The following is a 26493-nucleotide window of genomic DNA, read 5'->3' as shown; positions in this document are numbered from 1 at the left end:
GTCCCTAATATTTTAAACAAAGTCACAATATGAAGATTTGTTTAAAACAAACCAAAACCAAACCACCACACAAAAAAAACCAAAATACCTACTTGCGGGGGGAAGGGCGGGGGAGGGGCGGGGGGCGCGAGTGCCTTTATCCTGCAAGTGTCAACAGCTACATCTAGTGGTTTTAGGCAGTACAATTTCTCCCACAGCTAAGGAGCCATATATTAGGAAAGCATTTTGTATTTTGCATTAAAAGGAAAGGTAAAAATGTTCTCCAATGTAGAACTACGTAATTAACAGCACTGATGCTTCACTGAAGTTACTTTTTTTTTTTCAATTTATCTTGTGCAAATTAATCTGTGGAGACTGGGATTTCTTTGTCATTTTAACGTTTGAGTTGTGCATTTGAGTTGTGCATATGAAACATAAGAGTTTCATATTCTACATTTGTGTATTTTCCTTATTAATAGGCTAAATACATGTATAGATGAAATTAACTTGAAATGTTAAGTTCCAGATTCGAAGATTTATATTTTGTGGAGTGGGATTAAGCAATCCAAGTAATTTGCCACATGTTCGTATCTTAATTTAGTAAAAAGAAAAATACCTAACTATAGCATTGTGTCCAGACCTAATTGAGGTACCATGGATTAACAAAATCTTCCATAAAGCCAAGTATCATGGTTTTTAGACATTCCAGAAGCATTCACCTCAATCACATAGAAGCAAATTTTATTCATTTCAAACAATGCCACATACTGAAAATTTCATGTAATGCAACAGAAATTCTACACACAGCCCCTCCAGTCTTTTCTGAAGAACAAAATAGTGTTTGCAGCAATAATAAACAATGTATGGTATTTATTTATATCCATTTATTATTTGGAATAAACAAGTCTGGAAATAGATTTATCAATTCAGAAATCAAAAGCATTTATTTGTCCATAACTTCATACTAACTGAAATGTGAAACACCTAGAAAAATATATTGAAAATCTCCTAATCATCTTCATAATTAAACATGCATGACTCCACAAAGAGTGGAGTGCTTTGCTGTAAAATTGCAAAGATAACGGAAGAACCTTTACAGTTCAATTGGACTTCTTGAAGTCTGACATAGCCTCCCAAGAAGCTTATAAGAAATTTTTAAGTAGCTTAGCAGCCAAGTTCTAGCATAGGTTAGAATATGGTAAGAGGTGGTGGAAGAAAAAGAAAGCATTGAATTTCAAAATAGATAAAACTGAGCACTAAGAAGTCCAAACCTTCTGTTCATTCATCAATTCATGCTCATCAACTATTTGGAAAAATCAAATGTCAATTTTTTATAATGACCCACAATCATTTAATGTGGATAGGAAGGAAGGACTAAGTGGAGTTTGACATAGGCATAGTAAATTTAATTGCGGATGTAGGTTATTATTGCTAGAGTCATATAAATGCATATTAGACAATACTAATTAACTGCAACTATTCAGGAAACCTACATTAGTATCACAGTGAACAATTTAATGAAAGGCTCTGCATAGTACGATCAAAGAACATACAAGATCTAATTTCTACTCTTCTTTGTTCAGACAAATCCAGAAACATGCTGATCCATTGATTTGTAAAGAATAGCTTAGAAAACAACACTAAGTATTGTGACGGTCACCTTCTCTAGCTATGCTAAGTTGCCACCACATTTGTACTATCTGAATTCCTTACAGGCAGTTTGTTCAGCTTTTCTATACTTGGTCTAGCTGAATGTAGGAGGTACTTCCATAGATTACAAAACAAGACATTGAAAAATTAAAGGCCAGATTTTCAAAGACTTTTTGGTGTACCTTATTGCAATGACTTTAACAAAAAGAAGCATGTAGTAAATGCAAGAAGCAATTGAAAACATTCTGCACAGGTCACCTCTGGGATGGAGATGGAAAACCAGCTTAATTTAAAAAAAAAAATAATAAATTTTTCTTTTTATCTTTATGCTAGGTAAACACACAGGGCTGCTTAGCTGTATCACCTTGCGATAGCACCTTCTATTGTGGTATCTATTACAAGTTCACCCTTATTTGCCCAAATCTGCTGAATAGTAACTTCATAAACACTTCTCAGAGCCTCCTGTGTATCACACAAGAGACAGTAAGACAGGCTGCAGCGTGGGTAAGTCTCTCTTTCAAATGCAGGGTTTGGTGCAAGCACCCACACGTTTGGTACATTTTGGGGGAGTTTTGATGTTGATTTGTTTTGTGGTGGTTTTTTTTTTTTTTCATATTCTACTATTGTCTGTCTCAGTGCTCTGAGAAACCTCTCTTTACACCTCCCCTTAAGAATACATCAGCTAGTCCTAGTTCATTTTTCCCCGGTCTTTCCTTTTGAAACCAGTGCTCCAAAAAAAGACAGTGGAGGAAAAAAAAAGAGAGAGAGAGAGAGAAAAGAAAAAGAAGAAAAAGAAAAAGGCCCATTTTCCATAATAAGTTGAACTATTTTAGTTCTCATTACTCCGACAGCCTAGCAAACAGTGCCCTAATACATTCTTCACTTGTTTGCAACTGATTTTCTGATATATTTCCTTGTCCTTGTTCTCAACTTACCCACGAGGTGGCACCAGAGCTCAAATTGTTGGAAATGCCTTTTTCTAGCCTCCTGCAAATTTGTAAGGTTTTTTTTCATGGCAAAGCCAAAAGGGCTGGAAGAGCATTCACAGTGAAAGAGAAACGGGACAATCTGTCCAACTGGTGCAAGGGATTTCCAGTGCATTTTATCAAACAGCAGTGAAAGAATTAGTGCTATTTGAAGGAATAGTATTCCAATACTTTCTAACTGATTAAAAAATCACCACCCCTTAAGAAAGCTTATTCCTGTCTTGCATCACTGAAGGTGAAGGGTGATTCTTTCATTTAGAGAGTTGCTTTGAAGCTGCGTCCTCACAGTATTTTCCTGCATATAGGTTATAAGTGCACAATGACAAAAAAAAAAAAAAAAAATCACATTTCAATCCTCTTGTTGCTTTTTTTGTGACCCCTTGGTCCACTCCCACCAACTTGCATCAAAGCAAGGAAGCCTTTTCATAAATTTCACCATGGCCTTTTCTGTAATATATTTACTGACACTTCCTTTTCTCTTGATTTCATCCGTCACCTCCCCTTCATAAGCTTTAAATGGCATGATTGCCTTTCCACGTGGGTGGGCTACCATTCCTCAGCAGTCTTGGCTGAATGCAAAAACCTACGCAAGTCCAATACATGTCTTTCCAAAAAAGCACATCTGACTATTTTCAAAATGTGATGGGCTACTTTCCTCCTAGCCCCTGTTCAAACTTGATTAAAGGCTTCTTTATTATTGTGGGCTGTTATGAATTACTTTCCCCACCTCAGAAGAGGGATTATAAAATTCATACATTGTGTTTCACTAAAATAGTGGTGAAAATTCCAGCACAGTGACTATGTCCGAGCAAGCCTTCCTCCAGACAGCCTGAGTGAGTACTGAGCAGCTCTTTACAGACTAACTTCGGTGTGGTGGACTTTTTATTTGGTTTTGAGGTAAGTTTAGAAAGACTTGAAAATACCTTTTTATTTTCCCCTTCTTATTTTTCCTTGTCCTGGTGCTTAATTTCTAGTATTGATTAGGAAAACAGCTGCAGAAAATGTGCAAACATCCCTCCTTGGTAGAAATCTGTGGACTCATCCCATGGTTGAAGCTCAGCACAGAGAGAAGCATGCTATTGAATGGAGTCCTTAGGGATTACATTTCAAACTCATTTGCAGTGATTTTATGTGACACTTTGTCCTTTGATAGGCAGAAAGATAACAGCAAACAAGATTCAAATTACCTTTGTTTACTTGTATTCTCTGGTAACCCAGCTTCTCTTAACAATATTCTGACTAGAGTGATTTATGTTTAGGGCTTCACTTATGTTGCTCTGTTGATGCTCTTACTAATTTGCATAGAAAACACTGCCTTGTTTGTGCTGGTCCATTTAGTTCTCTCTCCCCCTGCCCCCCCCCCCCCCCCCCCCCCCCCCCAGCCCTTGATTGTGCAGCATAGCTCTTCAGGACAAGGACTACCCTTTCTTAATGCCAGGAAACCACCTTGCCACTTGCTATAACTGAAAACCGTTATTTTTTTTTAGTTTAGAAATACCCTCCCCTTAGACTCAGAGCACCATGGAGCCTTCTGGCAGTGAAATGGATGGTGCAATCACTCTGTTCAACAAGTATTAACCTAAACCCTATTTTTTGCAGTACTTGAAAAAGTTTCTGGACTATAATAGTTGGCTGCAAATTCCCCATGGAAATAAGGAGTCGTATAAATACATCATAACATTGAAGACACTTGTGAAATGACCATATGAGCAGAACTTTTTTTTTTTTAAAGCTTCTGGTTTTTTAAATGCATGTGGAATTTGTACCCTTACTGTACAGAAATGTGCACCTGTCAGAGAGAAGTGAATGCCTAGGGATTTAGCTGGCTTGCAGTGGTAGCAAATCTGTGACTCCTCATTGATACACCACTACACAGACCTCCACTAATCCTTCCCCTTCAAAGCAAGCAGCATTTGCATTTGTAGAAATAGACACAAACAGAATACAATCAAAATCCAGATACCCTTTCCTCTAGCAAGGATATACATAAAATTATAGTGAAATATCTTAAAATTAGGAGAGCTGTTTAGAATGTAGCAATGTACAGTAATAATTTCCTTCTGTTGCACAGTCCTGCAAAACTCATAATCAGATAACAAGCATTTTCTATTAATAACATGTTTAACTTCACACCATCTCCTCCTTCACTCCCAAAGAAAATTCTAGTTGCTTACTTGTTCACATTTTGAGGTTGAACAGTTAGGCTGGGCTCTCACAAAGAACATGCTGCTGATAAGACCCTCTTGTACTCAGCCAAAAAGAAAGAGACTACTTCAAATAAATTTAAATTTTCAATCATTCCTTCAGCTTTAATTGGAAGTAATTTTTAAAAACCTGTTATAACTTTTTTTGATGGATTTTTGGCTTCTCTGGTGAACATACCAGCAGAAGAAATTCTTTCCTGTGCTGATGAAATCAGATTCTTTCCCTTCCACCTCTCAATTTCACAATGACTGAAATGTTGAAACAGGAGTTTCACCATTAGGCCTAATAATCTAATGGTTACAAGTTAATTAGTTATGACCCATCCACTGAGTACAGGTTTGCTTTGTTGTTTTTGTTTCTCTAAGGGTCTGACCAGCAACACAGGTAGTATCTCAAAATCCATTAATTGAAGTTTCTTCATTTTTAATAGGCTGTTACCCATACCAAAGAGGTTAGCAAAGCATATATGCTTTATGTGCATATATAGTGTTTTATATATATTTATATGAATATATTCAAAACATATGATTATCACCACAAGTTCAAAAGAAAACCACAGCTGCAACTAACCATTCCCTTCTATGCATTTTCTTTAGTGAGAAATGAAGCAAGGGGGTTCTGGTAAAGAATCAAGCTACCATCTTCATTTCATATTCAGTAAAGTCAGACTTTCCTTCCAATTAACTTTTACTGTCACAATCAACCTTTCCAACTCATTATTATATGGACTAAATGATTGGGGAATTGCATTCTCCTGACATCTGCCTCTTAAGAAAATGCATCTTTTGCTAGTGCCACACTCAAAACATACAAGGTGGTTTGGCTTTGTTTTCTCTGAAGCTAGTCATTTGATAAAACAGATCCCTCAGCACATGATCTCTGTGCATATGTCCGCTTGTTTATTTTTCTGTTTTAATTGATGGCAATCATGTATATGTCCCATAAACTTCTTTGATTGGAATCTCTCCCTTCCAGTTATTCTATGAGGACAATAAAGATTACCAACAAAGTAAACTATGGTAGGGTTGGAACTATAGATCTTGGAAAATAATTGGTGTAGATGACAACTTGGCCTTCTGAAAGTCACATAGGAATTTTCACTCCAGCTCTAGCAACGCCAGTGTTTCTTCTACAATAAGACTTCTCCTTTTCCAGACACCTAGTTCTGTTATCCTAGACAACCTCAATGTGAAGCAGAGGGCCTGCAATGTTTAACACAAATTAGCCAAGATGACATTTGATTTCCCAATAGTTTAGCATGCTGTTGTTCAAATGAGTAATTGGAGGCCACCATAACAAAGACCAGCAGTGTTTGCATGTAGCAAAGAACCAAGAAGTAATGCTTAATTCCACCAGTGCACCTGAGGGCTATAATTAACTCATTTGTACAGCATCTGGTACAATTGGCACAGTAATGCCAAGCATGAATTCTGTCCAAAACAGAGGTAGTGATAGTAGTTTTTTCACTTTGGAGACAATACAAAAAAATTTACATAATCATCAGGAAAAAGATAAAAGTCCTAAATGGGATATGAAGAGTTTTTTCAATTCCTTTTTTTCCTTCTTTTTTCCTATGTACAAAATGTAACAGGTTTATTTACTCTGGAATTTCAATTAAAAAGAACAAGACAGAGCTATTGTTAGCTTTTTTATATTGTTAAATTTTTTTTAAGAAGTTATCTTTAGTTATTTTTCTTACCTCTGGCTTACATAAACCCTAGGTGAAGTGAAATGGAAAGGCATAGGCTCAGCTATACTGTCTGTTATTGCTACATTATTTTTTTATTATTTAAGTTATTTACTGATTTTTCTCTCATGCACTGTATGCAGACAACTTGAAATTAAATGCAGAAATGCAACAAAGGACATGCAAACTTACACATAGGTTAATTTTATTTTTAAAAGTTTATTTGCTTAGCATACATGAAAACTTTACATTTTTCATGATTAATCAAGCAAATAGAAACATCTGGGCATTCTTTAACTTCGGGTGAATAACGGCAACATGAGCTATTAATACCATTCAGATTAAAGGTACTGGAAAAATACATTCCGGGTTACAGGTTTTCAGCATAACACATACGGACTAAGTACCATTCCACAGAAACCTCACTGTGTAAAGCCTGTATTTTATATAGACGGCTGAGACAAATATAAAGACCTTCAGCAGCAGGGCTTGAGTGCATTGCAGGAACATGAAACTTAGTTATCACTTCCACATAAAGCCACCAGGATGTTTTCATAATCCCCTTTGAGTTCATCCTGTCAATTTAAGTACAAAAAACCCACAGTTGTTAGGATAATGGTCTCAAGTGAAATAAATTTCAGTAAGCATTCAGTATACACGTACCAAACATTAGTCCTTCAACTAAATAAATTAATCACTTGGTAACACACATGTGTTAACCACAGGCTGAGCTTGAACTGAGCACCCTCACTGAAGTTATTCATATGACCTAGAAATAAACACATGTATTTCCAGACTGAAGCAGAGGTAGGCAAGGCCAATAAAAATCCTGGGATTTTATATAAATATATATATAAAATATATATAAATAAAGAAGGGAAGCACAGAGATTTCTATCCACCCGGGAGCTTAAGCGTTTCTTCTCTAGATAAAGTGCAAATGCCTTCCTTGACCAGTGATGTCCAATGTTCATTAATACTAAAACACAATACACATTATATCTAGGGTTATCTCAAACACAAGCTAATAGTACAGTGATATTAGATTCACTATAGGATCACTTATTCAGCTTGGAAAAAGTGGATAATATACTTTAAGTATGAAATGTAATTATTACATGCTATGTTTTCTCAAATTTAAACCTACTTTACAGAGATATTATGAATTGTTTAGTGTAGCCAAGCTATGCTTCAAGCCATTTGGATGCAATCATCACTATGGAACACGATGAGGTGATGTAATTTACAGATTACACACACTCATGAGGGAAGAATAAAAGTGATCTTTGGCACCTAACTGAAAAAGTAGCAGACACCAATAAAAATCAAAAAGGCATTTTGATACATGTAGGGAGTATGTTTCTATTCCAGTCAAGATTTTTTTTTTTACTGGTGTCTACTAGCCTTCACAAAGCTGCTTTGCAAGTCCAGCTTTCTTCAATCCCTCACTGGTTTACATTTTCTGGAAAATACATTGGGTAGTCTGTCCCCTTTAAGAAGACATTTTTGTTAGTTTAACACACTTACTTAAGTCACCTGGAAAGCAGGCCAAACAAATGTGAAGTGAACAAGCTATTTGCATGAGTACCTCAAATGTTAAAAACCAGTAGCCAGCTGTATCATATATCTCCCATAGAGCTGTCAGTGCAATCACCTCCAGTCTCCTGCCAATGCACCTTATATCTGCCCAAGTACAGTAACTTGGGGATACTGTAGTCTCCATTCAGCTCTTGGCTTCTACTGTAAGATGATATGCTGAGACATGTACCACTACTAACAAATTGCTATAGCTTTTGTGACAAAAACATTGCCCCAGAAAATGAATTAGTTCTACCAGCATGTGGGTCATTGGGAACATGAGTTACTCAGCTACAATGAGTTACTCAGGATGAATGGTGACTGAGGAACAGAAAAGTTAACAAACCCTTACTGGACTTCCAAAATAATTTCATTGTTTTGCATTCCATATGTCACCTGAGAGAAAACCTACCATAATGGCTTGGCGGAGAGAAGTGCCATACAGCCTCTTGTAATAGCCTTTGATCTCATTCATATCCACTTCATGTCGTGAAACCATGATTCTGATGAGCTCTTTGTGCCGTGTCCCAAAGCCCTGTTAAAAGAAAAAGGAAAAGAGAAAAAAGAAAAGGAAAAAGGGAAAAAAAAAAAAAATTAAAAAGAAAGAAGGAAAAAGAAAAAAGAAAGGAAAAAAGACCCAAAAAAAAGAAAAAAGAGGCTACTTATGTCATTGAAACATTTTAAATCAAGGTTCTGTGTGTTAATCCATCAGACTTTGTGCCCACATCCTATTCCTTTAAGATCTCTCATAAGGGCATCCTCTCATATCCCCCTTCTGTTCCCTATGAGCACAATTCACTTCTGACCAACTAACTCCACCCCTGGATTTTTTTTTATGCATTTCTTTTAGCTGTTTCCTAAAAAGAGGGATGTCCTTCACTGTGCTTGCTAGACACCAGAGACAACCTAGACTTCACTGCCACATTTTATTATTTGTAATACTGCAATGAACTGTATTTTCATAATGTTTCACTCAATTTTTCACATACTGCTCCTACCCAAGTCACAGGAGTTATGAAAATACCTGCATTCTAGACTGTTTCAGGATCTCCAGCTGCCTCACTCAACTCAGGTTCGAAATCTTCCAGAACCATGGATGTCTTGTCAAAGATTAGGCTTCTACAAGGTTCTTGTCCACATCTGTAATTGCTTTTCTATTTACTTTTCACTAGTACTTTTGTGGTTTCATAAAAAGAAAAGTTCCATTTAGCTTTCTGTCACTGTCTAGAGTAAAAGATGTATGTGTGGAAGGACAGATGCTTTCTTGAACACACTATAGCAAACAGAGAGCTCCTCCTATGAAAAGACACTCAGAAGTTTCAAAGGAAGGAACAGAAGGAGTGATAGAAATACACTGAATTTCCTTCTGCAGTCCCTTTTTATCACACAAAGGGCTTAAAAAGCTCTAGCTAGCTTGTTATTTTTCAGCTTTCAAAGCACCCAAGTTTACAAAGATAAGTTCTTTCTTTAGGTTACCTTCATCGCCCAGTGGAGTTTTTCAGCAAAGAAGGCTGGCTTGCTTGTGGCACACTTCACTGTAACAAAACAATGAGATCAGGTCATGTCTGTTATATATGTAACAGGTAAAAAAAGGCAGAAGTCTGGAAAGAAAACACTTAAAAAGCAGTCTCAGTGTTCCTACCAGCATAACCTATTTATCTACTTTTTTGTTACCTGTCTTCAAAATACGGGAGAAGTAGCAGTTCCTTTCGTCAGTCTATTCAGAAAGCAATTTGGTCAGGGAGAATAGTTACTGTAAAGACAAGCCTTTGCTTCCTAGTTTATTGCCACAAAACTAAGATAGGTGTTGCCATTCCCAAAAAGAAAATGTGAAAGCATTTGTGTCTTCTACAGCAGAGCTGGAGGTTATGATCTGATGTTTTGTAAACCAAGTTATACTAAGTTCTTGCCCTCCACTTCTGGCATTAAGAGGGATCTGATGGGACTCATTCTTTTATCCAAAGCACACTTGACTGTGATACAAAAGCTGAGAACAAGATGGGTGTCTGGCTCCTGATTCCATCCCTGGTCCACTAATAAGAGTGATTTGAGTCACTGCCTCACTGTATTGTTCATGAGGAACAGTAACATTAAGAGTCTCGATATACACCTTTATCAAGAACCTTATAAGAATATTTTCTTGAACAAAACTGCAGAAGGAAATTTGTTATATTTTTAACAATCATATATTATAAACATCTTTGAAAAACAAAATTTAGAGAAGAGTGGGTTTGGTTTTGGTTTTTTGAAGACAAGTTTAAAACCATGGATTTTTGATACAAATTATGCCTGTTTTGACAGCTCTTTTTGGCGTATTGACTTCTTGTAAAGGTCTTCCTATGTTGATGACACTTGACATTAAGCAATTAAAAGAGCATTCTACATAGCAGGAGAGGTATTTCTATGTATTCATCAACTTTAGCTGGCTTTAAATAACTCAATTAAATCACTATGTTCAGACTAAATTTTCCAAAGTATTATTTAGCAAGTTTCTCAATGAAGCAAAGTAAGCCTAGAATGGTTTCCTATCAGAGCAAGTATGACAAGTAGAAGGTAGGTTTTCATATGGTCAGTATATACAGCAGGTTACAATCTCCAGAACCACTTACCAAGGGCAGTCAGGCAGTTCTCAATATCACCTTTCAGCTCCAAATCCAGTACCTTGTTCATGTCATGCTTGCTGTATTTGGTATATTTCTGAAAGACTAAATAAGGGAAGAAAACTCAGTGAATAGTGATGAAAGTACAGTATTCTCCCGGCATTGCCTCTGCCTTATTCTGCCCTCACTGCTGCAGCAGTGCACACAGATGACTGATTGTAGGCCATCTTTCTCATTTTCTTCAGCCACCACAGTGTAAAAAGCAGTGTTACTGGATGGACTGGTGGAGTTAGCATAAGGAATGGGACTTTGTCAGGATGATCAAGTTCATGTTCCCATTGGTAGGGATAGAGGTAGTCCAATGACTCCACTGGAACCTGTGATATTAGATGCTATCCCTGTACCCAGGGCAAACTGGCTGAGACGCAAGACCATGTTGGGAGCATTCAGAACCCTTACCACACTGATCCCTTGTCCTTGTGATCACTAGCCATGTGAGACTTCATGGTAATGGTTTTGTTAACAACCTAAATGATATTGCTCATTACTAGTATGGAAAGAACAGCCAAGCTGCCAACTACACCCTTAGTCAGCAAGCATGTGTCCAATTACAAAGACTGTGTAGCAGTCAGAGTCAGTCCTTGATAATCTGTATCTTCTCTGAGTTCATGAGCAGGCCATGCTCAAAATACCGTTCAAGTAAAGCACAAAGTTTCATCCAACATACCCCTTCGGAGATGTGGGTAGCTTCTTGCAGTAAGAACAGTAATAAACACATCAATATCTGTTCCTTTCCTTTTCTCTCCCGCTTCATACAAGACCTGTCATAAAGAAAAGAAGGTAGTAAAGTTAACATCAGTATAATAAAACAGAAATACTGTACTTCTGAGGCTACCAGCCAAAGGTAGTCCATTGCTTATCAGTAATGAATTCTCGCCCTTGACACAACCCGTAACAAAACTCTACAGAACCTTAAACTAATTCTAGCTCTATCAAGTAATACTTCATACTTCACTTATGTCATAATAGTACCTAGAGAACACTATGCAGCTAGAAAACATGTTTTCAGACATTTTATGATCACCATCTACCTCTCCTGGGTATATTACATACTTCAATGAAGATATTTTTCATATATCATGATATGTTTACAGTCTGCATGGGAGTTTAGGACTGCTAGGCTTTCTTCAGACAAACAAAATTGTTTCTGATACTAACTGGACAAATGTGAAGGAGAAGCCTACGCAGCAAGTACTCCTTGTCTCTCCAGCAGTGATTTTAATGGAAAGTAAGAACCAAATCAGTCTCCTTCATCTTCCTCACCTCCTCAAACCTCTCTAGAAGTAATAATTAAAGACCTCCACACAGCAGCAAAGAACATTTAACAACGCTCTTGCTGCAGCAAGAGAAATAGTATTGAACTTCTAAGCTTAAACAGAGTATTAATTCACGGATCTTTCATATCTAGGGCTGATGACAAAACTAAACTCCTTTTGAAGCAGGAATAAAAGCAGTATTGCTCAATGGCCTTCTCTTGGTTGGGTTATTAAAAAAATAAATTTAAAGCCAATCTACATTTAAATTGCAAAAGTGATGTAATATTTTAAAGGTGAAGACTCAGGAAAGACAGCTAAAGTTTACCAAGATTCACACTAATGGTGAAAGAAATAAGGGAAAGTTCAGTTGTTTATTTTAGAATTATTCAGAAAATGACTGTGAGGTTTACCCAGTAATCTTGACAGGTTCATCACTGTAAAGCAATAGCTATAGCTAACATGCTGCAGGGTTCACACTGGTCAAGGTATGGTAGCTGGTTCTGCACATACATGGGTACACCCTTATCCCTCAATTCAAGAACTGTGTTATAAACAAAAGGAAGATTGTGTCTAATTTCTCCAATTCTTGACCTCTACTTCAAATACTCTGCATGCTTTACATGAACTAGAAGAGGTCTTGCAGAAATGTTTCTGAAGCTAGATATTAGGGTGAAGATTTGATTTCCTTCAGATAGGGAAGCTTAAGTGAACTTTGTAAAATAGTATCCCCTCAGAAAAGATTGCTACATAACATACAAATCTCTGTTAGGTCTGCAGTGCACAAAATTCAGGTAGAACATTTGCAGCCAAAGTTTGTTAATCTCAAGTAAATCAGATGAAGAAGCTCTGCAGAGTGCCAGGTATGATCTTACCCTGGCATCATTGTCGGCAAGCTCATCATTCACATGAGAATCTTCAGATCGGTCAGCCTACGTAAATAAATAAATAAATAAAATTTCATTGGTTCTCAAAATCATTCAGTTTCACAGTCATTCAGTTCACCAAAATTCAGCATTTTAGAGTTCTGCCCTACTATTCTCATACCTAACTTAATACACAATTGCAGATAGATACAGTTATGTCAATCATTCTTTGAATAAAGCTGTTGTATTTGTAATCAATCAGAGCTTATGTTTCTAAGGCCATCAGGAACTTACTTTTGAAGTCCTGCACTAAAATCCACAGGACATATTGTTACTTAATGTGAAGTTAGAGGCTTAGAAGCTGCAATTTGCTCCCTGATGACCATTCAAAAGACTCCATTCAAGTTGATTTGAAACTAAAAACTGAAAAGCAAAACCATGCACAGGGACATATAATAAAATGTACAAGCTTTATATACCTGTACTCAACAATCACAGAATCAAATATTTATGCATTTTAAAAAGGTCTTTTTATTGGGCAGCTCCAGTGTTTAAATTCATCTGCTTTTGAACATAAATTCACAAAACACTTTGTCTACTTGTTAGCTCCCTGTCCCATTATCTAACTACTAGAAACATATCTTAACAGCAAGACAAAGAGTTTATTTCTCTAACTGTATTTCTTCTTTTTCTATTTCTAGTCAATTGACATGACATTATGTCTGTTGTTTTTTCAAGTGCTTACAGACAGTTACCACAACAAAAAAAAATCTTAAAAGCATAGCTGATAAACAATAATAAACATCACTGTTTTTTAAAATGCATTTGAGATAAAATCTCATTATAGCTTGTTTAAGAACATTTTCATATGGTCTAAGATATTGTCATGGTTTAACCCCAGCCACTAACTAAACACAACACAGCTGCTCACTCATTGGGAAGGGGGAGAGAACTGGGGGAAAAAAAAAAAAAAAAAAAAAAAAAAGTAAAAATCCTGAGTTGAGATAAGAACAGTTCAGTAGAACAGAAAGGAAGAAACTAATAATGATAACAACAACAATAATAAAATGACAGTAACAATAAAAGGATTGGAATATACAAAACAAGTGATGCACAATGCAATTGCTCACCACTCGCCGACCAATGCTCAGTTAGTTCCCGAGCCACCCTCCCCCCCCCCGAGGCCAACTCCCCCCAGTTTATATACTAGGCATGACATCTGTGGTATGGAACACCCCTTTAGCCAGTTTGGGTCAGCTGTCCTGGCTGTCCCCCCTCCCAACTTCTTGTGCCCCACCAGCCTTCTTGCTGGCTGGGCATGAGAAGCTGAAAAATCCTTGACTTAGTATGAACACTACTCAGCAACAACTGAAAACATCCACGTGTTATCAACATTATTCTCATATTGAACCCAAAACATAGCACTATACCAGCTACTAGAAAGAAAATTAGCTCTATACCAGCTGAAACTGGGACAGATAAATAAGTAAAAAATAATGCAAGGAAATAAATATTATGTAAATCTTTATTTATTGTATGTCTTTCTCTAAAATAGTCTTGACAACATTAATTTTTTATTACAGGAATTGTCACTCAAAATGCTTAAGCACAGCATACCTTGGCTAGAGCAACCAAAGCCTTCTGAAAGTCTCCAGATGTGTCAGAGATAATGTCTTGTGTCAGATCTCTCTTCAGCACTGAAATCAAAAGAAAAAGTATTTGTAGTTTGTTTTAAAGTTACCAACTAGGTTGACTAGATGATGTTTAAAGGTCCCTTCCAACCCAAACCATTCCATGATTATATGATTTTTTTCAGCCTTTTCTTAATTCCCCACTTAGATATGCCCACTAGAAATACAGTTTTCTTACTTTCTCTCATTTAGCTTCAAGAGAAAGGGTATATTTGTAACACATCATCTAATCCCTAGGATGTGCTGTGAAATTGGAGGCTAAATCCAAAATCTGCTGAAAAAGTCCTTCTCTAAGGTCTTCTGGGTGGCATTGTCTTGGCCTCTTGCTTGTGAAGTACAAAAAAAGCTTGAAAGTTTTTCTGAGCCATTTTTCTTTCAATCTTATTTCTAGTTGTTCTTATCAGCACTGAACTCAATCACAAAACTTTTCTGAAAAAGAAAACTATTAATTTGGGCTTCTAACTGAGACTATTTGAATGGAAATCTCTTGGAAAAGTTAGTCTCTAATCTCAGAAAACATGACTGAATTAGACAACACTGATTGACTGCAGTAAACTCTCCATATATGAGAGATGCCACATTACGTTTTACTTACCTCTTCAAAGATTTCCCCCCTTTAGTCCACTGTTTGCTCCCACTGCTAATGTTATCTGTGTTGCTAACTCAAAAAGCTTTTTTTTCAAGCCTAGTAAGATCTTAACCAGTCAGCCAAGGCTTAGTTACAAACTAAGAAAAGCAGCTGGGTTTTGCTTGCATTCTAGAAAGCATCTAAATGCATGACCCATTCCCTGAGATATCTGCAGTTCTGGCAGTGATGATGTGCCTTTTCCTTCTATATTGAGATCTATGTAAGTCAGGAAAAGTCAGTATGACCTCCCTCCCCTGCAACTCTTTTAATCTTATGTGAAGCTTCACTTGGCCTCCTCCAATGTCATCTCAGCTTCTCATATTGAGAAGTGGGGCTGTGACTGTAAAGTGTCTGCTATATTGTATGTATGTTATGCCATTAATACTTCTTTCTTGCTCTGACTTACCTTCTTTGTAGTATCTGCTGGCTTCTCTGATCTCTCTGTTGTTTCTTGAGGCCAGAATCTCAATTAAGGTATCTTCATCAGTTCCAAGCCCCTGATAAAAGTGATTGAGTTTTTAGGAATGTTATTTGATACAGCAAATTTAAAATTTAGAGGAACAGAAATAGAGATGACAATCATGGACTTGGCTTTGAAGGCCCCACATGGAGCAAGAAAGAAAAAAGAAAAACATTGTGCTTCCATACAATATTGTTATTTCAGCTCTTGTGGAATTAATTTTTTATCACATTTAATATCATTGATACCCAAAAGAAGTGCTAAACGGACTAAGCAGTGCACATAAAAGATAGGAATGTAAAATTTATGAAGAAAAATACCCCTTTCCCTTTTGTTTTCTCTTACATAAACACGTATATAAACACTATGGCTTTCTACCACTACACCAGCAACCAGTTTTCAGAAGGCAGAAAGAGTTCATTCTCACTAAAGAATCTCCTCCAACCCTGAAATTCAGTGGAGATTGCTGGGTCTTGTTCTCAGAACTGGGATTACCAGTATAGATTTATTTTAAAAAATGGGGTTAAAAGGAAGACAATATGCAAGCTTTGAAATCCAAGTCCAGTGTCATTTACAGGCCCTGAAAATTATTTATGCTATTTAGGAAAGTTTTTCTCAATTTTTGCCTTACCTTCATAGAGGCCTTTAATTCTTCAGCATCAAACTGAGCTGGAGTTTTGAGCAGAGCTACAACAACATCTTCCAGGTGGCTTTTCAAAACTTTTTTCAAGGCTTCTTCTAGGCTCTGTGACAGGAAGAATAAGAAATACACTAAGCCAGTGAATGGTAAAAAGCTGCTGTTCTGCTACAGTCCAGAAATTAGTCTGATGTCTGATGAATCTTAGTCTACACCATTATTTAACTACTAGAAAGAATTACAAAGCCCTACTTGAAATTTTTTATTTGTCACTTTTATGTTAATCAAAGTGTCGGGGTTTTTGACTAAATATTTGGGAATGCTTTCACACATTGCAGTTCAGCCATACTGACCCATTTACAGTATCAGAAGAAGACTCAAAATAGGCTTCTTTTTTTTTAAGAGAAGGTAATACTATATTGCTGTTATGATTATGACTGAGTTGCTTATCTGGGTAATATCTTCATTCATCCATTTAGTGCATAAAGGATACTGAATTTACAGTGGAAACTCTGTGGACATAGTGTAATATCGCCCTACACAAAACTGCAAGTCCTCAAGTTAAGATTTGGGCTATATTCTAATTTGAACTAAATTTAAGTTCAGAAATAACCCCAATTTGATTTATTCTGTCTCCTATCTGGAAATGCTCAGTACTCTATTTTGTTACATTAAAAGTTACAGCCCTGTTTTCCACCAAGTATGTGTCCAGGTTGTTGCTGCAAGAGTGAGAAGGTCAACCTACTTTGTCAGGATACCTAAGACAACAAGATTATTTCAGAAGCAAGCACTATGTCCATAGTTAGTTCTATTCAGCTTTTGACAGTGTGCCAGGAACAAGGGTATCTAATAATCTAACAGCATTAGTCTCCCTGTGTCTTTGACGTTATATTTTAATTTAGGTCTTTAAAAAATATCATTGCAAGGATGGAGCTACCTCTGAGGGCGGAGACAGCTGTGAAAACCACAAGTGAGGTTTCCTGAACGGAAACAGGAAATCTAGGCTAAAATGAGATATTAGACTTATTTTCTAAATTCACCTTTGAAAGTTACACTCAGAGGAATCACTTTCCAGGGACCAAATGCTCTGTAACTGGTATGCCAACTGTGCAATTGTAATTTCAATATAGAGTTACAGGTTCAAATGGAGAAATTTTGTTATAGAGAAAAGAGCGAGAAATTAAAACCTTTTTCAGAATCACGCAGTAATTTCCAAGCTTCTCAGTTGCAGGGACTAGCATTTTTACCACTCAGAGGTAGAATAACACTGCCCCTGTACATCCATCCCTATACCAGTGTCAGTACACTTGTGGAACAGTGTTATGGTCCTACAACTTTCCTATCCTATTTAGTAGTCTATCTGGACTTAAATATTTGGAGACATGCCTCCAAGTCCCCTTCTCCATCCCTCCCTTTCTCTCAGCTGACTGTGTCCCAGGTGGTAGTGAAATCTCTGCATTCCCTGTGATTTAGCGATTTAAAGGATCTCTAGGTCATTCAAAGGCTGGAAAGTCAGAACTTCAAAATCTTTCCTTTATTTCAAAACAGTGGCAACCTTATTCAAAGGCTCAGAACTGGCAATGTAGTTGCAGAGTATTATCACTCTGTCATGGTTTTCACAAACTACAGAAGGCAGAAGACTGTAATTTTTTGTTCTATGAAGCTAAAGCTGTATGTACCATCTGAGCCAGGAGCAACATTGATATTCTAGGTGTAAATTTAAGCTTGGCCTGAATATACTTTACCTTTCCTTTAGCCTGCTGATAGGCAGCTTTGATCTGCTGACGCTGAGCATTTGTTCTTTTAGTCAAGATGTCAATGATGGTGGCTTCATCCACACCTATGAGTCACCAAACAACAAAATGTCTAATATTTCCACTATATTAGTGCATCATTTAGCCAAATAATAAATTTTATTTTTTTATTATTTGCTTTATGTCTTATTTTGATTTCTTGACACACTGAAGTTTAACCAACAGAAAAAACGTAATCATCTACTGACTTACAATTAGTGATGTAGTGAAGAAACCAAATAAATATATTCCCACAGAACACAGAAACCTATGTATCTGCAATTTCATATAGAAAGTTTTAAAGTGTTCTGAGTGAAGAACTTACACTACCAAATAACTAAAAAAAAAAAAAAAAAAAAAAAAATTAGATGGCATACTCATTTAATTTTCGGAAAGTCAAATTGAAAAAGGTTTCGAAGTACAGGCAAAGTGCCAAATGTGATTTCATTAAAAGAGAGAAGCGCAATAGAAGCATACACTACATTATCAGCATATTCACTGCCTCTTGCAGAGATTTTATGGAAATCAAATCAAAAAGTAATAGTATGATATGTTATAATATTTTTTTATTCTCTAGAAATTAAATTTTTACAACCCTTCCTTCAACATATTCAAGAACTTTAATGTAGTATTAAGGTCTGAAATCATAATACAACATCAGGATATAAAGAGATGAGATTCTTTACCAAGTGGCATAATTTAATGTATTGCGAAGCTTTTAAAAACAGACGCACCTCTCCTTCTTGCCATTGCTTCTCACTCTGATATTTTATTCAATGCTATTCTCAAAATTTCATAAGGAAGAGTCCTAATGTAGCAGGTTAAATATTTACTACTCTTACCCTTTACAGTAATAGCTTTGTCCAAAGCAACAACATCAGCTGATGGATCAAAGTTAGGGTATGACTGTACTCCATGGCCACCTTTTGAACTTTTCTGCATAGGAAAAAAAAAAAAAAATGCTCATTCCAAAGAATATTTTTGCAAAGAAGCAGTTTTAAATGACTAAATAAACCATGTATTTGGTATTGCCTATTATAGGACTATCAAGGAACAAACAAAGTTTTGTAACTACAGAGAACTAAACAGACTCAGTAATGGATATGCGTTGGATCTATTCCTTTTACACCTTTTATGTTAAACAGAAAGTACTTCACATATTTCTTTAGGTACCTGAAGACCTATTTCTCAGAGTAAGTTGGATTCCACAGGAAAATACTTTTTAACTGTCACGTTAAGCAATTATGTCCAAATTTTAAAGGCTCTAAAACCACAAGTATATCCTACAGGCACTGCCAGTAAAGTGCTACTGATTTCTTTGCTTATCTTATGCAAATTGAATCTGCATCACATTAAGTGACTTCTCAGCTGATCCATTTCTAAGACTACAAGCACTTCTTGCATGCAAGAACTTGGAGAAGAGTTCAAGCCTAATCAATCCTACAAGGAAGTGGAGAACTGTTACCCAACTTCTTTGAAACTTGAGACATAAGCCACACCTTCTTCACAGGCATTATCTACTGGCTGCCTTTGGTGAGTCCACTCCTAGATGGACACATTCCTAGTCAGCCTCTAAAGGGCTCTGGGAATAACTAGGGATGGTGAATTCCAGTACATGACAGGTTGTGTGGCTTGCCCTAAGTCAGCTATGTGACAAATCAAGTTACTGGTAGGGCCTATAACCCAACAGCACTACCTAGCCAAAGCCTACTTCTTTTACAGAAGCTATGAAAAGCCCCAAGATTCTTGGATGCAATATTTATATAAAATTCCCATTGGTTTGATATATGGGGAGATTTTTTATTAAAAAATCCCCAGTAGTTTAGCTAAACTTTTTCAGAATCACCTATACTCTCTCTCCTTTTTCAACAACTCACTATTTTAATTTTTTTAAATCCTTTGCTGCTAAAGTTAAATATCACAATAGAAATGGCAAGGTCTTATGGATACATGTTTTACATACAGCATTCTGTATTAAATTTTGTACGCTTCTAACATCTGATAATTAAATATTCAACTCCCTACACAATTGTATCACTAGGAGTTGTAAGACAGCATAGGGACTGCATACTTAAAACAGTGTCTTGCATACTTTTGAAAAAATCACTGTGACTTGGGTGATAAGAGAACAGAGGAATGGGACTCGTTCACTGCCTGTTTCCTAGGCACACCAGGTTAGTCTTTGTATAGTGGTTTCCATGACAAACTTATCTACTAGCAATAGAAAACTGTCTGTAACCACCACAACCAGAATGACTCAGAATCCTGGAAGGGCAAACGGAATAGGATGGTGGAGCCAAAGGTTTATGCAGAAAATGTTGTGGAATCAAAATTACAAAATCCAAAAAGATCTAGAGCAGAAAACTTTATTTACTGAAATTTGCCCCCTATATTCAATTTTTTTCAATATGAAAGTTCTTTCAGGATCTCCTGGGACATCACAGTGTACTGCTTTACCTCTGCTGACAGTCATTTCAGTATCTTAATCAACTTCATTATCACGAAGACTCTCCACGTCATCCTAGTGCAATAACTCTTGACTTCTCACCACCATAAGCCTCCCTTCTAATCAGTATCAGTACTGATCATCTGAGTTGGTTTATTACAAACCATGACTCTTTCCGCCATAAGCATGATATATGATATAAAAACTAGGACATACAATAGTGACTTTAGTTCCTCCTTTACATTCCTGGGCTCCAACTCATGGCTTCCTGTACTTCAGCTTACAAGTCCCTGTTTTTCTCATGTACGTCATCCGAACATGTTCTTACACATTCACACACCTGTGCATCAGATTACTACTTTAAAGAGGACTACTTGAGTGAATCAGTGATTAGCCACTGGGAATTACAATTTCATTACAGTAACTAGTTCTGCCTAGGAATTGATAACTAGACTGATTTGTGCAAATAACAGTAATTTTTCATCTGATAGAAGACTTACTAGGTTATTAGATTATATTAAATTATATGCCACAATAAAATTGGGTTCCAGTTCTAATTCACTGCAGTTTTGCCATTGTTTGTCCTCCTTTTGAGTATATGAAAGATGTTTGGTGCCCTAAGCCTGTAAATCACTTCTAAAATTACTTGAAAATAAGCATGATGCTCTCAAAAGGTGATAATACTTACAATACATTCCTGCTCCTGATTTTCCATGAACCATGCCTGTTTCAGAAATTCTGATACCATAGACATGTTGACAGAGTTTCTGGGAAGAGATGCATCAAGTTACAAACCATTTTTCATCAAGTTACAAACCATTTTTCATCATTTTCAGCACCAGTGCAACTCAAGGTTTCCCACTCTCAAAATCCTTTCTCTTGAACTATGATACACAGGCGTTAGCTTCCCAAACAGTAATTGGTCTGTTCTATTGGAAGCAGATAACATTTACGTTTGGCAGGTTACACAATGCTCCACAACTGCTTGCTCACCCCTACTCCCTTAGCTACTTGCAGAAGTTTTAGATTAGAAATAGAACAGTAAGCTGGCTGGACTATTTGCTTATTTGCTATGGCAGTACCTAAGCATTAGTATTGACTTACAAAGTGAAGTTACCAGAAACAAATTAAAGTCTGTCTTTCCCCATTAGCTAAGGTATTAGCTATGCCCATTTAGCTTACTGAATATTTGATCCTGTTTAAATTCAGTGGTAAACGAGTATTCTTGTCTGATCTTTTACTGAAGTTGGAGCTCTTGTGTGTTATGTTAAGGCAAAAGTTATTCCCTTGTTAAATATACTCTTATGTAATTTCTTTAACTAGCCCCTTCCAAAGGAAGATGAGTAAAATCAGAGAGTTTCACCTACACTGTTCCTTATTTCTTACATATTTCCTACAATTTCTGCAAAAGAATAGACCATTACTCATTTAAGAAGGAAAAAAAAAAGTAATTTGGGTTTTTTACCATCAAAACGAAAATCAGTCCAGTTTTTCCATAAGATACCATGCAGAATGGAAAAAAAGACCAGTGGTGATGTGATTTGACATTGAGCACCCAAAAATAATGAATAGGTTGCTTCATAACAACTTTGGTGTGAGAAATAATCTGTTTGCTAATAGAAACAGAGAGAAGAAATTGATGTTTTATCAAATAAAGTATTTCTTGGTCTGCTCAAAATAGATATTTTTTTCTTTCCCCAAAAACATACTTCCATAGCAAACTCTAGGGAAGGCTTGGTTTTAAAGTACACATATAAACAATAAACTGAAGATGATATTGCTGGGTAAACCGGAATGTCCTTGAATCTAGTGTGAAGTAACAAGATGCTATTTGCGGTCTTGGGGTATAGATCATATAATGTAGATCATATACACAATACACATACTACAATACACATAAAAAATGATGTTGCTTATGCTGCAAACACACTTACCTTACTTAGGCCCTGTGTCCCATAGGAAGGGAAAAGGGCAGTCATTTAAAGCAACACACACCTAGGACACAGCAGTGTAGCTGTAGCCCAGCTGATTCTTGCCCTCATAGCAAAACTGTAAAATATACTTCCACATCCAGCTGCCAACAGCTACTTTCCACGGCCCTCCTCCAACTCAGCTCCACCCTTCTCTACCCTCGCCAAGGCAGGAGCCACCTACACACCCTCTGCCCCAGAAAACTCTTACTTTTGTGCCCTTCCTTCAGCCCTGAGGGCACAAAATTCAGCTCTGCCTGTGATGCTAGAAAAACTGGAGCTGACTCCGAATCTGTATGTTACCTAGAGTAGGTCTCATCTGGGTAAATAATGGTCAGAATAGCTTGTAAGTTTTAAGGACCAACTTTTATGCATGTGTCTTTTATTGAGGATCAGAAAAGCATACTTACATTGCTATTAAAACAAGCATTTTATCAAGCTGTTACAGTTAACTCCTGTACCATTCTTGTATTGACAGAAGTATATGAGGCCAGATGAAGTGCTATAGTATCTGAAGTTCTGCTGTATTTTATAACAGCACATATAAAGGCCATATGCAGCAGAATAAAAACATTTTAAAGTCTCCAGACTAGGTGTATTGAGTCACCAACAGTGACATATACAGATATGTCTGTCGACTAATAGATTCACGGAGTGTATAATCATTTAACAAGTTCAGTCTCACAGCACCAGATCTGAGAAGAGGCAGGACCAAAGCTGCATTTTGGTTGATAGAGCAACACTTCCCAGGGAGAGCTGGCTGCAGGGAGGAGTGCTAACATCTCCATTTCTTCTGTCTGTCCCCATCCCCACCCCTCACATGCAGCATTAAAGGTTTTGCCGCTCTTGTGGATGACTAGAGCAGAAGGCTGCTAGCCTACACTAAATTGGGTTTATTCAGCCTCTAAACCTTTATGTCTATCCTAATTTAAATTAGAGATACAGTAAAGGAATTCTGTGCCTTAAAAACTAAGGGGTTTTTTCCCTTCTTTTTGAAATAAAGACACTTTGGCATATAGATCTATCTATTTCCATATAGTAAACAACACAGTTTTAATAGAAGTTAAAGTAGGCAATGGCACTTTAGAGAGGCTAAAGACCTTAGTCTGTTTGAATTGTCTCAGAAAGTTAAGAAACCATCTCACATACAAAACTGTTTGCCTGTTTTATAAGAAACTATGGCTAATAAGAAAAAAGAAAACTGGAATCTAAGAAGACAGCCAGCCCCCCGACATAGTTGACGTCTCTCCCGATGCTTTGACTCACATCAGTCTAAAATGCAGACAGCTCTTGTAAACAATACCTAGATCCAGGAGGGATAAATTCAGTCACAATATGATTTTAATTTAGTATGAAAAGGACTGGAAGAAGTAATGGCCTTCTGCCATATATTTTCCTCTACTTTTGAGCTCAGGACAAAGTCTATAAACAGGGAGAGGAAAAAATACATGTACCTACAGAGTGGTGCAAACAGAAGGTACTGTAGAAAAGTGTGACACTTCTGGTTACTTTATACCAAATACCTATTTGAGAGTTACTCTGTTTACTAAAATACTGTCCAGGCCATGTGTCCCACTTCCCAAACTGGAATGAGTAGACATCCCATTTAAAAGGAAGGAGGATCAAGAACTTAAAATTACTCAGTTTGAAAAATATTGCGATTTTTATGCATTTTATCATTCCCATTTGGAATGATCAACATTGCAACTGGAATGAAAAATCAAACAGAGGTCCAGACTGAAAACCCTAACTATTGCTTCACAAGAATTACTGCAGTGTTGCTTTCTGCCTGGCTCCCAGTCCCCAGGAGAAGCACCCTTCAACTGGACATACACAAATTTTTAAGTTTTGAGAAAATATTCAATATTTATCAAAAATGTTTAAAGATACAAACAAGACTTTTACACTACAGTCTGTGTCAAGTGACACCATTTCTCCATGCTTATTTAACCATATCATGAACCGTATGAGATATATCATCTTTGGTTACTGTCCAATGCTAGTCGCCAGGCTTTTGATGTAAATTAAGGTCATTACACCCTATCTGAAAAACAGGCAGTAGATCTAAACAATAATTTATTTTACAGTGCAAAGTCTACCTAATATGAAAGAAAAACAATCTCATCCTTGGAAAATTCAGTGGCAAGTTTTAGTGGAAAAAAACCCAGATGATACAGCCCTTACTTACGTGGCTTTGCCTAAGTTCTTAGTCACAATAACAGGGTTTTGCTCTTACATTTCTAAAAGACTGCTTTGCCTCGTTTTCATCACTTTCATGAGCAAAGACCCCTCCACAGTGCCAAAGCAGCAAACTGTTGGTGAAGTAACAACAGCTGTTTCCTTTTTTAAGCTTCCATACAAAACACATTAGTTTTCCAGAACGCCAGTTTTACTGCAGATTTCTACAGCAGCCTACTACAAAGGCAAAGAGAAAGCATAGGAAACTGTCAACTGCAAATAAGTTGCTTTTAATCTTGTAAGCTTTTTTTTTTTCCCAATTCCTTACATGCATTAAATAAAAGCAGCAATTGTCCATGCCTTTCCATGTACATGATATGTTTCAAAACTGAAAGAATTTCTCCTGCCCACACCCATTTTCCCTTGCCAGCAAATCCAACCCACAGAAAATTGCACTAGGTCACTTGACAGATTGAGCATACAATTTTTAAAAGTTTGTCATGTCTACAGAAAGCAGAAAAGAACTATAAAAACCTACCTTCTTCTTCACAACTACTACTTTTCAGAGCAGCAGTCAGGAGTAAGGGAGCAAAGAGCTCTGGATGCTTTTATAGCACTGCGCGGGAGACCCCACCTAGCAACCAGAGTGTTTCTACACTCCCAGCAACCATCTGCTCTTTGCAGCAGCTAAATCTGGATGCTGTCCAAAACACAGAACCACACAAAAAAAAACCTCACTGCAAAACTATGTGCTGAAGAAAGAAGGAGCAGATTTCGGAAGGGAAAAGACAACAAATGAGCATGCCATGTTAGTTCTCCTCCCCTGCCACGGCGACATCCCTCACTGCAGTAAATTGCCATGAATAATTCGGGATCATGAGATTAAAATGTTAAAAAACTAAACTTGAGTTACTCCCTTCACATTTTGACATGTCTGATACAACTTCAAAGTGAATATATTAAGATATATCTTTGCTCAGTGAAACTTTGAGATAAAAAAGAGTGAAGAGTCGATGTGGCTTCCACTCTTCACTGAACTCTGGTGGCTATTAGCTCTGCTTCTTCTGCACATGAGCCTGTAGCAGAAATAAGACGTGCCAGGAATAAGACATGTCTAAAAGTTAATATCAATACCCTTTTTTTTTTTTTTTTTTTTTTTTTTTTTTTTTTTTTTTTTTTTTTTTGTGGAAAAGAAATACCTGGAAACTGGCAGGCTTAATAGAAGGGCAATAACTGGCACCTACATAATTAGAAAGAGGTCGAAACATTCAGGTTAAACTTTGAAGTTCAAAGTGAGAGTGGTTTGCACAAGATGAGGGAGTTCACCAGCCTGCTAGAAGCAGTTTTCTGCAAGCACTTCCTCACCAAGCTGGCCAAACACATTTTCCAGAGCACGTCTGGCACAGCACCATGGGGCGTATCACTGTCTTGGATTGGCCCAATACTTGATGCCCAGTGAAGAAATACTACTTCCTGATCCAGAAGTGTTTGCAACTAGCAGATTGGCCTCCCAGCTGGCTGTTGTCCTGCTTTCTGCTGACCTGGACCTGCTGCAACACACTGGTACCCACAGAATGAGGAAGTATGGCTGATCTGCCTCTCATGAACACACATGAAATGCAGTGTGCCCTTGAAACTCAAGTGTAGCAATTAATAAAATGAGGATGGAGGGGAACAGACTGCTGGGTAGCATTAGAGGGGACACTTGCAAATTCTTCAAATGTAGCACACCATTGCATGCACAATCCAGCATTGCTTACGCCTTCCTCTGTTTAAAACAGCTCTGTAGAAATTGTTGGGGCCCTAAATGCCTCCCCACCAACAGGG

At 37.0% G+C, this 26493-nt stretch overlaps 1 protein-coding gene across 1 annotated transcript; it reads right to left on the bottom strand.

Annotated features, from left to right (window-relative positions):
- Positions 1-6706: 6706 nt before the first annotated feature.
- On the bottom strand, positions 6707-25338 carry ANXA1 (annexin A1). Its single transcript, XM_030005518.2, has 13 exons — positions 25205-25338; positions 21207-21285; positions 18915-19008; positions 18025-18119; positions 16274-16387; positions 15589-15679; positions 14481-14560; positions 12873-12929; positions 11412-11505; positions 10694-10789; positions 9561-9619; positions 8497-8619; positions 6707-7082 (listed from the first exon to the last, which is right to left on the bottom strand). The coding sequence occupies exons 2-13, from the start codon at positions 21270-21272 to the stop codon at positions 7023-7025; spliced, it is 1029 nt and encodes a 342-aa protein (XP_029861378.1). The 5' UTR covers positions 21273-21285; positions 25205-25338; the 3' UTR covers positions 6707-7022.
- Between the last annotated feature and the right edge of the window lie 1155 nt (positions 25339-26493).

This window comes from Aquila chrysaetos, chromosome Z, assembly GCF_900496995.4.
Source record: "Aquila chrysaetos chrysaetos chromosome Z, bAquChr1.4, whole genome shotgun sequence".
Classification (NCBI taxonomy): Eukaryota; Metazoa; Chordata; class Aves; order Accipitriformes; family Accipitridae; genus Aquila; species Aquila chrysaetos.
The sequence above is the reverse complement of the archived record's forward strand: the minus strand, read 5'-3'. Positions and strand labels throughout refer to the sequence as shown.

Coding starts and splice junctions, on each gene's coding strand:
- ANXA1 (XM_030005518.2), bottom strand. CDS start 21,272: ATGTCTATGGTATCAGAATTTCTGAAACAGGCATGGTTCATGGAAAAT. Junction 16,388..18,024: donor ATCAGCAGGCTAAAGGAAAG/GTAAAGTATATT, acceptor TTCCTGTCACAG/AGCCTAGAAGAAGCCTTGAA. Junction 11,506..12,872: donor TTGCCGACAATGATGCCAGG/GTAAGATCATAC, acceptor TCTTTATGACAG/GTCTTGTATGAAGCGGGAGA.